At 33.2% G+C, this 18,145-nt stretch overlaps 2 protein-coding genes across 2 annotated transcripts; both read right to left on the bottom strand.

Annotated features, from left to right (window-relative positions):
- Positions 1–2,269: 2,269 nt before the first annotated feature.
- On the bottom strand, positions 2,270–13,177 carry LOC128161599 (deoxyribonuclease-1-like). Its single transcript, XM_052824913.1, has 9 exons — positions 13,054–13,177; positions 11,817–11,997; positions 11,361–11,449; positions 10,559–10,636; positions 4,392–4,510; positions 3,980–4,089; positions 3,662–3,816; positions 2,576–2,672; positions 2,270–2,388 (listed from the first exon to the last, which is right to left on the bottom strand). The coding sequence occupies exons 2-9, from the start codon at positions 11,994–11,996 to the stop codon at positions 2,338–2,340; spliced, it is 879 nt and encodes a 292-aa protein (XP_052680873.1). The 5' UTR covers position 11,997; positions 13,054–13,177; the 3' UTR covers positions 2,270–2,337.
- A 770-nt stretch (positions 13,178–13,947) lies between these two features.
- Positions 13,948–14,910, bottom strand: LOC128158532 (forkhead box protein I1c-like). The gene has a single exon (XM_052821408.1). The coding sequence runs from the start codon at positions 14,908–14,910 to the stop codon at positions 13,948–13,950; it is 963 nt and encodes a 320-aa protein (XP_052677368.1).
- Between the last annotated feature and the right edge of the window lie 3,235 nt (positions 14,911–18,145).

The following is an 18,145-nucleotide window of genomic DNA, read 5'->3' as shown; positions in this document are numbered from 1 at the left end:
CATCAAAATCAATAATAGATTTTAACACTAGTAAGAATGTACTTATGCAGACTGTTGATTTCACTAAATCACATCTCATTCTTTCAAAGGGTTCCAACGTATATTGACTTAAGTTAGTTTGTAAAAGGTCAATGGTGTTTGTTTACCTGAACCTTTTCAATGTGTAAAATAAACAGACGTTTTGTCTGAAAATGTCATACATTAATACCTGCATGGTCGAAGTTGTTTGAATGTTTATCTCTGATCATCCGAAAAGATTTGAAACGTTTCACATTGTGTTTAAGTTCTTGTCTAGCAGTCATTGCCTCCAGACGTTCATCGAAAATGCATACAACTCTTGAAACAAACTTTATAATTTTTATCAAATATTTTGTTTAAAATTCTAAAAACGTAATGATGTTTTCAAACTTAAATAAATATATTTAAATTACATTTTATCTATAATATAAGCATATTTTCGAAAGTGTTGAGTAAAAATCAATAGCTGCAGAATCAAGATTGCACCAAGAACTGTGTTCATACCGAACAAGTTTGTATTCTTAGCTTAATATGTGATTATGTCGTGATTGTATAGTGGTTAAACTCTTTGAGTCAGATAGAAACGAAAACACGTCTGTACACTTTGACTGGTTTATCTTGACTGACTTTTAAACATTAACATATCATTGACGTTTCCATGACGTCACTCTAATAGCAGTGTCTCCCAACGTCACATGCATTTTGACGTCCTATAAGATATTTAACAACAGATTGTGTCATTTATCAAGAACAATATCATTTTTGTTATGCAAATTATAATATTGTTCGGTGATTGGAATTATTCTGTTTACTTCCTATTAAGTTGTTTTAATGACGTGCACAGTCCCTTTTCGTTCGTTCTGCATTTATTCTGGTGTTTTAAAGTTCTTTTTAATCTGTAAGGTTCAATAAAAATTGCATATTTATAGACATGAGTGAGTTTTTATAATTATACACTGAACTTAATTTTTGGGGGAAAAAATCATTAGACATTGTATTGATAAAAAGACATTTATTGTCTTGTCCTTTAAAATAACCCACGTCGTCATTATTTACCATAATGTTCAGTCATTCTGTTTTATATTTTATTAGCCTTGCGTTTCAAACTAGTTTAGGTGCAATAAAAATGCACATTCCTCGAAATTGGCGGACAATCATGAAATGTAATTGTGCTATATTTTACGTTGCAGCAGTGGTTCATAAAATAGTTTAAAGTGCATCGTAAAAGTTACGCATCCCTAAAATGGATCGAAATTATTGGAAAAAGTACTTGTACCATTTGGACCTGTTTGTGTGGGCGAGCATGTTTTTATCAATTTATTCCCTAAATCGTACCTGATGCTTTTCGTATTTGTTGAGTTGTTACAAGAATTGAGCGGGTTTTTGTTTTTGTTTTTTTAAATACCTGTTAGACATTGATTTTAAAATTTTGTTTTTCCAACTGGAACTTTCAACACCAACAGAAGACCCACTCTTTGCTTTGCAGCAAGATTTGCTCTATTTATTCTTCTTCTTTGTTATCACCTATAATTTAGTGGCCATTGGTCCATGTCTCCATGGAATGATTATGTCTTATGTGAATGTCTATTTGCATTCAATCATATCTAAGAATTCCCTTTGTCTACGCATCTCCATAAAAACTAAGCTAGAGACTTGTACATTTTATGCAAATTCTATGAGAACATGTTAAGCTTTTCTCATCAAAATTGAAGAAATATATCATCGTGGAAAATATTGTAGTTTGAAGAAATAAATCATCGTTGAAAATAATATTTTTTTTCAATGCCTCTATTCACCAAATATACAGTTATGTAAACTTATCTCCTTCATATGTATTATGCAAAGTTATGGTTGGTAACGGAATGAATAACGTGACTAACATTACACCCCCAAATCTTCTATTTCGGGTCATAAAAATCTGATATTTTTATGTTACTGTAAGTGTTGTATTGAGTATATAGTGTTATTCTATTAGAATATTATATTATATTATATATATATATGCGTAGACAAAGGGAATATATATATATACATAACAGAGTCACGTGGTTTGAATTCTATTGAACTACATCAATCACGTGTAAAATGTAACTTACTATATTCTGTTGTTATATTATGCCTAGTTCAAACGAGAATATCAATGTTTGACCGCAAAGATTCAAGTATTTATTGTCATGGAAGGTATTGTGGTGGGAGGTAAACTCAATGCTAAGTGTCTACTTTTAATCATAGGACAATAACAACTACAGAGTTCAAGGACACCAATGCTTTAATGTCGCTACATTATAAGTGCGTTGTTGATTTACATTTATGCTGACCTCACCAACTCAAGGTCACCTCCACGGGGTAATGGTCGCTGAGATCGTACGCCTGTCAACCAGATAATAACTGCTTATTAAACATTATTGAATCTTATAATATCATTGAATTTTATAAATGATACGTTTCACCTGCAACATTATACAATTAAAGTATGCCATTGAGGGAGTCAGTAAGATACCAGCTCCCCTCGAGCACGTTAGCGAGTTCTTGGTAGTTATAGAGGCAAGGCCCTTACCCGGTCATAGCTCAGGCTGAAGACTTGATCAAAGCGATAAACTTCTGCTGTCCCAGGAATCACTGACGTCACCATTCTATTTCCGGTCACCACAATCCTTTGATACATAAGAAAAAGAAACCATTGACTTCGATTTACTTGTGTAGGTCGTAGAAATGCAATGTTTACATAATGGAAGATTTGGTAAATTTGATTGAAATTTATATTTTCATTTCTAAATCCCATCCCATAGCTTCTAAAAATATAGCTGTGTTTTTATTAAATGTATTTTAAAAGTTTCAAATGTAGTTACAGTATGAGACTCCAAAGAAAGGCACCTGGTGTATAACTATTTAATGAGAAAGTGTGTGGAATTTCTTCGTTAACTATTTGTGGGCTATTCTGATCCCTTTTTGCCGGCGTCCATCTGACTCTATAATTAACTTCTTACATTATCGATTTCTGTTCCAGAACTATGGGGTCGCGTTCAACTAAACTTAGTACAAAGCTTTCTTAATTGAAGAGGATTCAAGTTTTCTGAATAAAAGACTACCCCGGGCCCTCTTTAAAGGGGAAATAATAAGGAACATTGTAAATTTGCTAGAATTTAAAAAAAGAATTAAACTTCTTCAAAACTATACATAATTGATCATAAAACATGTAGCTTGTATTGAAGCATCTCCGTGTATTTTTCAAATCATTATCCCTGGTGAGTAGGGTGGGCCACATTGGTTGAATTTTCGTATAGGAGTAAAGGTCTTTAAATCTTCATTTTGAAAACCATTATTCTCTTTAATAGTGAAAATACAAAAGGGATAAAGCTCTAACGATATCATTTACTTTGTAAGCAAGATCTACTGCTCTATATGGTTTAGAAATTTATTAATGTAATGCTGATCTTATCAGTTGTGGCTATTGAGTGCAGGTGAGTGATGTGGCCCTTTGGCTTCTTTTTCTTCTTCAACCATTACTTGTAATAGAATATCATAGCAGACATATTTTAAGTTTGAAGAAGATATAGTTTAAGTTTGCATGTACATTCAAGAAATCGGTTACACAAAACACAGAGAGAGACAGAGAGATAGAGACAGACAGACAGACAGAGACCTGTCGTAGGCGCAGTCTGTTGTAGATGTGGTGGTGTCGGCATTGCTATCAATGAGCCACTGATACATCGGGTTTGTATAGAAAGCCTTGGTGGACAGTTCGGCCTCCGAGGCGTAGGAGCAGTCGGCATTGAAGTCACCCAGCACTATTATATTCTATGTGGAATGAAGTCACATTAACTTGTATGGTATATAGAAAAGCAATTCATTTAATAAAATTGATAGCACCCCCCCCCCTGTTCTTTCGTGCCTGCATATGACAATTCAAAAAATGAGTTCAACGAATTTGTTTGCCTTTTTTTTCGTTCGCCGACATTACCGGGATTCTCCAGTGGTTGTAGACATCATAGTACACGGTCTCGAGGTGACCTATTTCTGCCACGGCGTCATCGGGTTTGGCGTGGATGCCCGTCAGAGCGAAGGCGTCACCTAATTAATACATGGATATATGACATTTCATAATAAACTTTAAATAAGTCTTTTAAAACCTCATGAACCTTCATTTGGCACTATGAATTATTCCTTACGTTTACTATCATAAAACCAACAAAAACCCACATGAAATTGTTACTGTACCAGAGAAAAAGAATGTTACGATGCGAACAAAATCATAACACTGAATTTATCAAGTCAGCCACAACAATGAAGTGTTAACACGGCCATAACATCTGGCATCATTAAAATGAAGGCCTATATAGATCTCTACATGACGCCACTCCATGGAGGGTTACCGATTGATCCGCCTATTGGTTGCAGCAGCACGCTGTACGGCTCCCTCTCAAAGATATCCGTGTAATCATCCGGGCCGTCGTCATACTGGTGGGTCCCCACCAACTGTAGGCTCGACAACCTATACAGGGAGATCGCTCTGTTTTAATTCTAGAGACCATGACAAGAGGTTGCATATATTGATTAGCTAGTTCTTGTTTCCCTTTTAAAAATCAAGGTAAAGATTTTATTTTCAACTGTGTGAATGATATATTTTGAAGAGTTGTAAAGATGGCGGTATAGTCCACAAATTACCCTTGGCTTTCAGTTTAAGAGCCATTCTCTGTAAGCATTTAAACTTTTTCGGCACACATAGAAACGGTTTTTGTCGAAAAGTTTCCAGAATGTAGACCTTATTAAACTATCTAAAATGCACATGCCAAATTGTCTATATACTGACCAGTTTCCATGGAAACTCGACCCTAACTTCATTTTTTATCGAAATAGGCCATTTTTACTGCAGTGTTATAAAAAAAATGCGGCAAGCTCAATGTTTAACAAGCATAGAATTAAAATCATCAATCCTTCATCTATCTAAAAATGTAAAAACATGATGGGGAAGCTATCCTTATTAATTGTTGTGAAATAATAAGTTCCAAAATGATTACATTTTTGGAAAATGAATTATCTCCCTTTGCAATTTAGAACTCTTTTGTGCTGAGAGTTCAAAAAGAGAATCATTGAAACAGCATGTCAACAAAGTGGTTTTTTCCCAAAATCTTGAAGATTTTATCCTTATTTTTGTTAAGACCCATAGATATTGTACTACACATCTAACATGAACCTCTTTTAGTATTTCTGAAATCCCATCCAATGCCTTATCATGTAAATGTAGTGCAGTTGGATTTAATGGATCTTTGTTTCTTCAGGTATGTTATTCATATGAATTACCCGGTACTGAGAAAAAACATAAATTACAAATCAAAAATACCAGTTATATTAATTACAATACCACTAGAACTTATTTTACATTCATGTGTTATTAATGTTTCTTTCAATCTAAAATATATGAGTTGTTTCCCCTTTAGTACCTTCAATCCTGCATGAAAACAAACAAGAAAATCAATACACACAAGAAAACCAAACTAATTAAATCTGTAAGCAAAAAAAAAATGTGTGCAAAGATATAGCTTTTATCATACATATTCTGGTATTCTATTATCAATATGAAAAATATCCCCTCCCTCACCATAAAAGCTTCGAAAATACACACAAAATCACATATGTATCATTTGAAAGTTAGAAAATTGATTGTTAAAACCAAACACTTTTCACATATGCTTATATGTACATGTATTCATTTTAAAATACATGTATTACAACTGTTTGTTGCATGTACATTTATGTAGAATGCATTTATACATGTCATGTATATGTAGGGGATACAATCAACAGTCAGAGGTACATGTAGTTTCTAAATTTTTGGAGTAGAGAATTTTGTTACTTTCTTCTAAGTTTCCTGCTAGCTGTTAAGAAAGTTGAAAAATGTTACCAAATGTTATACTGTTTGAGGGGATTATTTTTCCAAGCATACTCACATCAATTAATAAAAATGCATGTAGGTATAATGTATTGAAAGGTATTGTTTTAAATTGGCTTGTGTTTACTGGTCTTTATGCCAGTAATTGTCATTGGGATATAGGAATAGGACTGTAAATATCAGATTTGCAGATCTTTTAACTTTTTATTTCTTCAAAAATTTGAGTATAAATAATTTGCCATTACACACACTGATCTATAGGGGTGTCGGGAGTCAGGGTCACTTCCCCTGTAGTATTTAGAATTACAAAAGAGAACTAAAAAATGAATCTGAATCCGGCCTACCCAGAAAAACACTTAAAAATCATGTTTATAAAAATGTATTGTGGGGTCCATTGTATTATGATAGGAGTTACCTTAATTTACTTTTATTATCTATTGAAGTTAATTCACATACCTTAAAATTTATAATTATTATAAACTTTTGAAATCAGCATCACATTTTATGACATTTGGGATAAGTAATGAATTTATACCTTATTTGATGAAAGTAATATTTTTTTCTGCTGAGAAATTATATATTTCATGCATAACTCCTATGCTGAGTTCTATAAAAATGAGCCATTCTGATTCAGCCAAAACTGTTAATTGGTATGAAACAATGAAAGGAATGAAATATTATGCATTAAGAATGTAAACATAACTTTAATTACAAACTTGCTATTTGGATGAACATGTTTAAAAATTCTCTGCATTGGTAAATTGCAGGAATTGTATTTTTGTAAATAATGCATGTAAATTAATAGTTATAACATCATATCGGGTACTTGTATAATATAGATTGTGAAGTTTTAAAGAAGATAATTTGAAATTTCTTGATCCTTGATTACAGTTAAACAGGAAATATGGAATGAAATAAGCAGCCATGCAAATACTTTGATCGAAGGGGAATAGAGTATTTCAAATACAGTTCTATTACAAGGACTTATTTGGTATTAAAAGTGTATATCTGCCATTAGCTGGTAACTGAAAAATAACCTTGTATGCCGAGTAACAGTTTCCAGATAAATTTTAAAGAATTCTTTAAACTTTTCTTCAAACTGCATGGTTATGAGCATTTGGGTTCATCCATGAATTAAAAATTCAAGTTGTTTGAGTGAGTGAATTGGGATTTTAAGCAATGGAGAAATGGAAACTACAACAATTGGGATTCTGACCAGCATATTTATAATTAGAAGTACTTTTATTCTTATTTTGCAGCTAAGAAAAATGCAAGCATTCATAAACATAGTATAATTATACTTAATCAACACATGGATCATTTCCTACAAGTACATTTGCATGATTATATTTTTACATATATGTACACTTGATTTTAAAATTTTTATTAATTTCAGCATTCTCATCTTTATGCATTTTTTTTAATTCATTAAAGTTATAATTATAAATAAAATACAGATGTATGATTGTATTAGTGCTGCAACAATCACTTGAGGGATTGAAAAAGAAGATGGCAAAGGATGTCATGATAATTTATATTAGAATACTATTTATAACTGGTATGAGTAATAATTACCATGATGATACCTTAATCATTAAATTATTTGAATGAAAATTTTCGCACTAAATGAATACATGTATATGTGGCATTATGATCTTTCTTACAATATAATAAAATTTTACCAAAGCAATCACTTATGCAAACAAGAGGCCTGAAGGCCTCATGGCTCACCTCATCAACTGTAGCCAAAACTCTGATGAAATCAGAACACTGTATCTTGACAAGTTAGTAAAGTAATTTTTGTTTAGAAAAGATCTTTAAAATTTTCTGCGCATATTCTCATTTTAAACGTCAAATTTTTCTTTCTTTGAGAAGAACATTTTGATTTTTTTCTTTTTATTTCTATGTAAAAATTCACCCCCTCTGATTGTGGGCTCACCCTACTCCTAGGAATCATAATTTGAACAGACTTGAGTCTACGCTACCCAAGGATGCTTCCACACAAGTTTAAGCTTTTTTGGCCAAATGATTTTTGAGAAGATTTTTAAAAGAATGCCAACAATTTTTTAATAATTATAAATAAGGGTCGTGCTCTGAATGTGACGTATAGTGATCTGTTTGTCTGTACATTCATCCATCCAAACATCTGTCCATCTAATGAAGGTCATATCAAATTACTTTAAAAACAATTCTAAGCATTTACACCCTTCTTTAAGCTCCGTCTTGCTCTTACTTTTCATAAACAGAACTTTTTATGTAAAAAGTGTGCAGTGACCTTGAACCAATTTAAAGGTCAAATGTTAAGATCATAGTAGATGTTTAGTCCTTTATCACTTCCCCCTGAAAGAGGGTGTTGCCCTTATTCTAACAAATTTGAACCCCCTTAAACTTCTGGATGATTTGTGCTAAGTTTGATTAGAATTAGCTTAGTGGTTCTGGAGAAAAAGCTAAAATGTGGAAAGTTTTCAGATGGACGGACAGACAGAGACGGATGGCCTCCAAAAAGCTTTTAGCTCAGATGAGCTAGAAACATAAGTTTGATAAAATATGCTCTCCTTTTTTCATCAAAATTTGATAATCGTTACATAATGAAATGAGATACAAAGACATAAACTGTCTATTATACATAGAATTGAAAGAAATTGTTTATCATGTTTCCATGGTAACGATTGTTTATATATCTTACCTAGATTCGATAATTTGTAAACCAATATTACAAACACCCTCAATGTATTGCATATTTGCATATTCACATTTTTTTTCTCAAAAGGAAATAATTTACACATATTTATGAACCGTAGTACGGGTTTTATGAAGTTTGAAAGTTGTAAAATGTACACTTTTGTTTCCATGGAAACAACAATTTTGAGGTTACTTCCCCATCATGTTTTGATTGTTTCTGATAACAGAAGACCCAGTCAATTCAGGATTGGTGTCGGTTTGCATCAACCAGTCCGCAAGAATTTACAGGGCATCACCAAAAATGCCTCATTTCTAGGTTTTTTACAAAGTTGTTAACCAAGTACTTTTAAGCCCCTGGTACAATAAAGAAAAATAAATAATTTAATTTGATTAATGTATTATTCAATAGTTAAGATGTGATGCTTTGAGAGTTTGATGAAGATTTATCACAAACTAATCTAATTGAAATAAAAATTTACGCTGGAAAAGTGTGTTCTTCAGTAAAAATCAAGACCATTTTTTGCTAAGAATGATGGGTATGTGTATCCATGGTAACGGAGTTGCCTAGCAACCAACTTTTGGTGTTTTTATGATAGGTATATGATAATATGCATCATATGAAAATTTGAGGAAAATCGGTGACTATGATTGCCGAACCACCTTAGCTGCAGATCTGTAGCTCTCTGGTTGAAAAAATTCGGATAGACAAACCAGAGAGCTACAGTTCCAAGCGTTGTAAAAACCTCCGATTTACGCCGCCGTTTTTGTGTCGCTCGCTTCGGGAATTATATCCGACTTTAAAAGCATTCAACCGCCTAAAAAATTGGATTTATTAATTAAACATATAGTTTACCCTAACTCTGCTAACTTTGTTTTCCTTTCAATGGTTCACAACGGCCATCCTTCGCCTTGGAATGTCATCGTTTTAAAAAACTCGCCTTATGACAACCATGTTTACCTAGTAGCGAGATCTCGGGTGCGTCGATTTACCCAAATGGACCCAAATGGACCCAAATTCAAGCGGAAAACAATTATAATAAAATCCTAATAATTTAGGGAAATTTGGAAAAATAAAAGCCAAAGGTCCATAACAATAATTAAAATTATTTTTAAAAAGTTGTTTTATTTCTATATAATATATCATATATGTATTTATATTATTTGAATATAATTACATACATTATATACTTTTACAAATCGAGATAAAATGCTCATCTTTATTTTTCAAAAACAATTTTTAAAGATATACTGAAATAATTTTAATTATTGTTTTGGACCTTCGGCTTTTATTTTTCCAAATTTCCCTAAATTATGAGGATTTTATTATAATTGTTTTCCGCTTGAATTTGGGTCCATTTGGGTCCATTTGGGTAAATCGACGCACCCGAGATCTCGCTACTAGGTAAACATGGTTGTCATAAGGCGAGTTTTTTTAAAACGATGACATTCCAAGGCGAAGGATGGCCGTTGTGAACCATTGAAAGGAAAACAAGGTTAGCAGAGTTAGGGTAAACTATATGTTTAATTAATAAATCCAATTTTTTAGGCGGTTGAATGCTTTTTAAGTCGGATTTAATTCCCGAAGCGAGCGACACAAAAACGGCGGCGTAAATCGGAGGTTTTTACAACGCTTGGAACTGTAGCTCTCTGGTTTGTCTATCCGAATTTTTTCAACCAGAGAGCTACAGATCTGCAGCTACGAACCACCTATACAAGTGTTAAAATGCTTAAAGAGAATGGCTCTTAATATACCCTCAGATTTTAGGTTTGATTTTTTTATCTGCATGTAAATTATAATAATTATTAAGTAAAGGACAATTCGGAATATTTTAACTATAAAAGTCAAATACATGTACATGTAGTTTCCAATGCATTTACGTGTATAAAGACCTCTTCATCTCCAGGAGATTTATTCAGTCTAAGATGGCCATGCCCACCCAATCCTCTTACATTAGTGTTCACATTTACCTGTAGAAGTAGGCGTACTGTTCTTTGTATGATGAGCGCCCGAGTCGTTCACTGATCGTCATTCCGTATGGTCGGGTGCTGTACACAGGTGTATGAAATGCATCAATACAGTCATAATATGTGTAAGTAATTGAAATCTACCTTTATTAGGTTAAAACTTGCGACCAATCGTTTCATTTTTGTAAGCCATTTTTCATCTCTACAGTGAGGTTCTCCATAACCGTTTTGGTTTCTTTTATACTCCGATTGGCTTATTGACGACAAATTGGGTACTCTTTGATAAACGTTTATTCTTTTATTCATTATCAGAACTAAATTGGTGGCTAATTGTATAACTCCCTTTGAATTAGGCCACCATAAACAGTCATAAACGCGTTGACCGATTGTGAAACTAGAAAGTACAACTGACTGATGTTTGAAGTACTCGATGGATGGAAATTGCTCGCGCGTTGACAAATGGTGGTTCTTGATACAGTAAAGACCTGATGACGCGTTCAGCAGTGATGATGCTGTTATCTAATAACGATTCGCACATTGACCAGTGGTTACTCGTTATAAAGTAATGACCCACGCATTGACATGTGCAAGTCGAGATATATATATATATATATATATATATATATATATATATATATATATATATAAACTAACGTTGACTCGATATTTAAAAAAAACTAACGTGTTGACCAGTCGTTATACTTGGAAAAGTAACGAGTTGCATGTTGACCAAAGGTGATATTCGATATATAGAACCGACAAACGCATTGATAAACAGTGATAATCTTATACAGTAGCGACTCACGCGTTGACCATGGTCCATAGCTGCTGGATTGCCTCTCCGCTGATGTCACGGATCTCTTGAATCAAAATGACGTCATATCGCAAAACAATCTGTTTTTGAAAATAAAAAGCAAATGTGCAGCGAAAAAATGGATAACAAATTAAAGATAACATTTATAGACTTTAAAATAATTTTGAAATAATATAGCTTTAAACAATGTTATATTTAGTTTTGATATCCATTTTTAATATCATTATGAACCGGTTTTTTTAAATCATATATAAACCTTTCAATTAATACTTCCATTAGTTGATCAATGGTTCTTAAAGGAGAAATAAAGACAATTGTACATGAATGTTAATTTTTTGTGCACGAGTGTGTGTGCATTATAAATTAATGTGTTTAAGTTTATGTGTGTGTCAGTGTTTTTACGTGTTTTATGTTGCTTTTTTGAGGAATTTTTTTCCCTAGATATACCTGCTTGATGTACTCCGCTATCTCAGCGTCCGACATTTTTGCCTTGCCAAATGTCTTGATGTTGAAGGCACAGATCAACAACTCACGCTTGGCTTTAGTTGCTCTGCCGGATACGGATGCTGAATACACAGCAGTCAGAGCCAAAACGGACAGCAGGCCCAGATACCCAACCCAACTCATCCTAAGATGAAACAAATGAAACGAAGCTTCGAAAGAATTTTGTGAGCTGTTTTAGTTGAATACACATAAAGTAATTGACGCTTTTGAATCAACGAAGACTGTTAATGCCCAAGACAACTTCCATTAATGAGGGAAACTTTGATTAAAAATATTTTATATTTACTCTATACAGGGTTATTTTCGCCCCCTGTAATTTTTGCCCTTCTTCTTTTGCAACAAACGTTTCCATTTCGCGCAGGCAATGTTTTGTTTAAGATAGTGGAATTCGTTCAGTCTTAAAAGGACATGGTCACGATTTTGGTCAACAATTATTTTTCCGATTTTAATATTACAATGCTTCAGAAAGGCATTTTTGATATGCAACCGAAATTTGAGTGTCATTTGTTGAGTTTTAAGCGAGTTACAGAGCTTGAAATTCTTTGCTTTGTAAACAAACCGTTTGTTGACATTTTTAATCATTCGAAATGCATTTCTAAAGCATTGTAAATAATAAATGATAGAAATAGAATTTGACAAAAATCGTGACCATGCCCCTTTAAATTCGCCCGCCGACAAGGGCAAAAGGGTGAAAATAAAACAGGGGCAAATATATCCCTGTGTACAGTATGTCTCAATCTGAAATTTTTCCACTGACATCAAATTTCATTTTTTTTATAAATTTTCATAATTGATTTTGATGATTTAAAATGCATATAAATTTTTTTACAAATAAACAAATAAAATAGTATATCTTCTAAATTGTGTCGCCTTATTGGGTTTAGTTTTTGTAAAGAATTGGGAAATTCGTAAAATATCGAGAAATCTTTGCATGTGACCTAAACATATTCACGTTTGACGTTTGCAGCAACAATTTCTAGTTTAAAGTTTATATCAAACATAACATTATCATACTTGCATTTTAAATTCTGGATTTGTACCAGACAATAATACTTGCGTAACTCTTAAAATATAGCTTTAAAAATATATAACTCAATTGAATTTTATGTCATTTTAGAATCGCATTATTACACTGATGTTATACATGTATTTAGGACAACTTTTGACCGAACATACATACCTGAATGTGGTGTGTGTTCCTTAAGAGGATCTGAACAAGTCATGATCGTACAGTAGTTTATATCACCCAATACAATCATCTGGTTTGTTCCCAAATCCTTGTGTTTACAACTTCTTTGACCCAGGACCAATAAAACACTAAACATTCTATTTATATTGTTATCAACTCACTAGGTCAAAATGTCAACAATTCCGGAAAATTAAGATTTAGCGATCGTTGCAAGTACATTTTACATTTTACTGTATTTTTACAAGTTATTAGATTCAAGTTCATCAGTGATGCATATCTAATAATGGCGTTATGGCCCCGCCCACTCACAGGTAGCACATGACAAAATACTCTTCCTCTGTCTTGTAAAATTCCGATTTGCTACTTATATTGTATGGTATTCGTTTACATCATTTTACGTCAAGATAATGTGTTTACAACTTCTTTGACCCAGGAAACATTCTATTTATATTGTTATCAACTCACTAGGTCAAAATGTCAACAATTCCGGAAAATTAAGATTTAGCGATCGTTGCAAGTACATTTTACATTTTACTGTATTTTTACAAGTTATTAGATTCAAGTTCATCAGTGATGCATATCTAATAATGGCGTTATGGCCCCGCCCACTCACAGGTAGCACATGACAAAATACTCTTCCTCTTTCTTGTAAAATTCCGATTTGCTACTTATATTGTATGGTATTCGTTTACATCATTTTACGTCGGCATAATGGGTGTATCAGAATTGTAAAAATATGAAAAAAAAATCAAAAAAAGAATAAATTATAAATAATTTCATTGCCATGAAATGAATATATACAAAAAAAATGCATAACAAAACGATAAATCAAATACCAGTCCAGTGAGGTATGTCTATTGTCATACAACAAGTATAGCACACACATCAGTCACTGAGGTCCCGCAGGTAAGGCTCAAACTCCATGAAGAAATCTCCCGGGCATTGTGTAGAGATGACAAAGTCGGCGATAGTATCAAGGGCCGAAAGACTGTAACTGTCGGCCGGTGAAATGTTGACGGAATCGTCTGAAGGGGCAAAGTCGATGACGTCGTCGGGTTCCAAAAGGGACTGGAGTTCTTCAACACCCGCGAAAATGTCTTCCTGTGATAGCTCTGGCTCAATGGGTGAACAAGGAGCGTCTAGGGAAACAAAACTAGAATCCGAGAAGATGCGGGTGGAATGACCAAACTCTTGGATATCTTTGGAGGATGACACATCGGAACAACCTCGGAATCTTTCCATGGAGGAATAACAAATGCTATGAACTGAATCACTGTCGTCGTATGTGGAATCGAACACACTGCAAAATGAGTCACATCCGGAACAGGTATCTTCATGAAAAACCGAATCGTCTGCTGTGTGAGTCTTCGGGGTCCTCGTCGTCCTAGGAGACATGCTGAGGATACGGTCAATGCCGAAGCTGAGCTGAGATGACGCAACACTCGGGGATTCACTTCCGGAAGTTACACTCGATGACACGACGCTGCGAAGCTCGATTTCCGGAACTCCAAGGTAATGATGAAGAAGGTTAGGCCAGGTGCTGTGACTTTCTTTACGTGTCGTCTGCTTCCGGAACGAACTGAGGGGAACCAGGGACAGGTCGACGGTCCACAAGCACTTGCGGCTGTTGTTGGGATGCCTCATCTTGACGAAGTGGTTGTTCTTGGAGAGGACGTTACGGACCTTGTTGTACCAAGCTTGGTCGTTGCCGCCATAGACGTGAAACATGGCCTCTAGGGACATGCAGATCTCTGACAAGGTCAAGGCTTTCTGCGGAGAGCACTGGATGGCGTAGATGACCATGGAAGACATGGTGTAGGGAGGGAGGGTGGCTTCTCTGGATGACATGATCTGAAGGTCAAAGAAAGGGAAGTTAGGTACAAAGAACAAAACCGAATCTTAGTGAGACAAAACATAATTTGACATTGATAGGATCTTTATTTGTTATGTGCAAATACTGTAAATGATTGATAAAAATGTTTTGGCCAAAATATATTTATTCATCTTCTACATTTGATTTATTCAATCATTAAAAGTATAACTTATCATATTCATTAAAATCTCTAAAGTTTACCTCAATGTTTTGAACTGTGCATAAATATCAAAGCACAAATCATTATAAAACTCACAATGTATTAAAAAAAAAGTAAATTCATCCTCTAAAATATTATCTGCACAATATTTACATGTTCTAAGATCTAATGGAGTTACTGGCTTTGTATATCTGCCGTTTTCTATCTCTAAAGGTAATGAACCATTGCAAAAGTTTGATCGTATACTTCTTTCTACACATCCAAAGTCAGTTAAAGTGCCCCAAAACCAGTTTTCGTTGTCACAAGCGATTTTTGAAAACAAAATTCTCCATCTTTAATTGTTAAGGGGATTAAATTTAATATCTAGGTATGACTGACTTATGAATTAAGATATTACGATGTATTAATCCCATTTACTGTACTAAAATAAAGAATTTATAAGCCAAATTTGATCAAAACCAAATGTCACAAACGAGAGTGGTCGTATTTAGGTACAAAAAAATAATCTAAAAGCACCAATATAGGAAGCAAAGTGATGAATATTATAATGATCAGGGGATAGACTTTACATTTTTTGTCCATAAATTTCTCCCTGTTGGCCGAAGAAAAAAATACAATCCAAAATTTGAGTGTCCCATTTAATGCTGTGAATTACGTTACGATTTTCTTGCATCAATAATGAAATTGTAATAGGCGTTTACCGTGAGGTTAAATGGATAAAACTGATCACAAAGTTACAAAGATATGAAAAAAATTATGACTCACTAACAAAAGATACCATTTTTGAAAAAATAATAACAAATTTCGAAAAATTTCCATATTTACATTAAATTGTGAATTACGTTACGCAATCTTGCAAACAGTTCCTGAATGCTACAAACTTCAACTATCCAGACTGATGTACACACCGATGCCTATCATTGTTACTACATACACAATGCTTCTAACTGCCACAGTTTTATTTCGTATTCTGATTAAAAGTCAAGACTGTGAACTACGTTACAGTGAATTACGTTATGACCTATTTACTTTATATTGTAAAATAATCCTAAAGGGGGGCAAAATCACCATGAATCTTTATTCATTGACACCGCTTAACATACACGCACTTGTAGAAAGAAAGTTTACATGCGGTAACCATTTTGACTACTACAGTTGTGTACGCAATCGTCAGAAGTGTGATTATGCTTATTTGTGACTGAAGAAAACTTTTTGGTTTTTAATGATGTTATTGGAATTTTATATTGAGAATGAAGAATAAAGGTTAAACTTTGATATCATAAATATGAAACATTGATTCGTTTGGTGTTTAAATGAGGTATAAGTCTATATTAGAGTGTAACGTAATTTACAACAGTGTAACGTAATTCACGAACAAACATAACTACTGTTTTAATTTAATATAATGACTAGAATGAAATATGCAAAGCTTTAAAAGAAATCCTGGGAACAAAAAAGACCAAAGGTTAGAGAAAACTATCGCAAAAAAGAGGTTATTATGCTGTTATTTCACGGGGTGGGGGAGGGGGGTGGGTGTGAGTTGTAATAGCCGTGCAGATCATGTTTCTGGGACGCAAGTTTCAAAAACGTCAATTTGGTACCATGTGGCTTGCAAAGAGTGGGTAACTTGTTGTATGAGCTCTGTTCCTTGGCAAGGCAGTGAGGGTAACACCCCTACCAACAGTTTTACAGAAAGCAAGCACTGGAACATATAATTATATTGTTGGTGATTAGGTGAACGCAAGTATCAAGTAGATGCGTGCATGTTGCCACCGTGTACGATGGTTTATAGTACACTGTATGTTGAAATAATTATCGAATAAGACCAGGGATATCATATCACATTTATGATAGGTGGGGAAAAGTCCTTTAAATGCCCGAACAGACAGACAAAACTTGGATTCCTAGTACAGAGAAATAGTGATATTCTTTGCTCTTTGAACGACCCAGTATAGCAGGAAGAGACTAGAAATATGCTTAAATTTTCTGAAATATATGAAGAAAAGTTCAAAGTTTGTGTGATTAACTATTAAAATCCCTTCAATAAGTTAACTTTATTTACTTTTTATTTTTATTTCCATATTGACTCTTACAACTTCGTTTGTGAATTACGTTACGTTGCTTGTTTTATTCTACAGACTTATTTTGAAATATAATTCATTGCCCATTCCCATCAAATTTATATGGACACAAGAAAATATTGCTTTATTATCTGTAAGTAAGTAGTTATTATGTTCTTTAAGAACATGCAGCTTTTGAATTTCCCTGATATTTAACAAGATATGTGAAATGTGCCATAATCTGATTTGAAACAATCATAACACTTTGGAGATATATTTTATCATTTGCATAGGTATTGCAATATATTTTTTTTTATTTCCCATAGTTTCATTTGTAAAAATACTGCTGTTTAATCATAAAAAAACGTATTGATTTGCACTTCAAAGAATTAATGTGAATTACGTTACAAAGAAGACCAAAAAAAAAATGTCTAAAAAAAATATTTCCTCTGAGTTTCAACATAACAAAAACTTAAAAATCTCTTCGTAAAAGGTATACAAATGAAAGCAGATGCATAATTCTCTGTTGAATTTAGTATGTAAGTTTTAAAAAAGAATAAATAAAATAAGTTTCTTATAAGACAACATTTTTTTACTTTTTACCTTACAGATACTATGTGGTAAATGGACTATTTTAGAATTGATAGTCAATTTTCCATTGAACTATGGTTTTTAATTGGATAGTTACTCTATCTGCATCAAGTATTATTACTCAAAACACTATTTTGAATGCTACAATAAAAATTTATTTTACATTTTGTATAGTATTCCATGAAGTTACGTAATTCACTTCTAAATTTACACTTGATTTGTTAAATATGTCTGAAAAATATAATATCTGATTTTCCAGAGCTCATATATGTGTTTTCTGGTCATTTAGATATTGCTCTATCCAAATTTATACATTTCTTGCGATATCTGTTCTGAGCCGTTTTTTGAAAATTTTTGGGGCACTTTAACTGACTTTGGATGTAGTACAACGTACATTAT

Source organism: Crassostrea angulata, chromosome 8 (assembly GCF_025612915.1).
Source record: "Crassostrea angulata isolate pt1a10 chromosome 8, ASM2561291v2, whole genome shotgun sequence".
Classification (NCBI taxonomy): Eukaryota; Metazoa; Mollusca; class Bivalvia; order Ostreida; family Ostreidae; genus Magallana; species Magallana angulata.
Note: the sequence above shows the minus strand (reverse complement) of the source record. Positions and strands in the feature narration are given on the sequence as shown.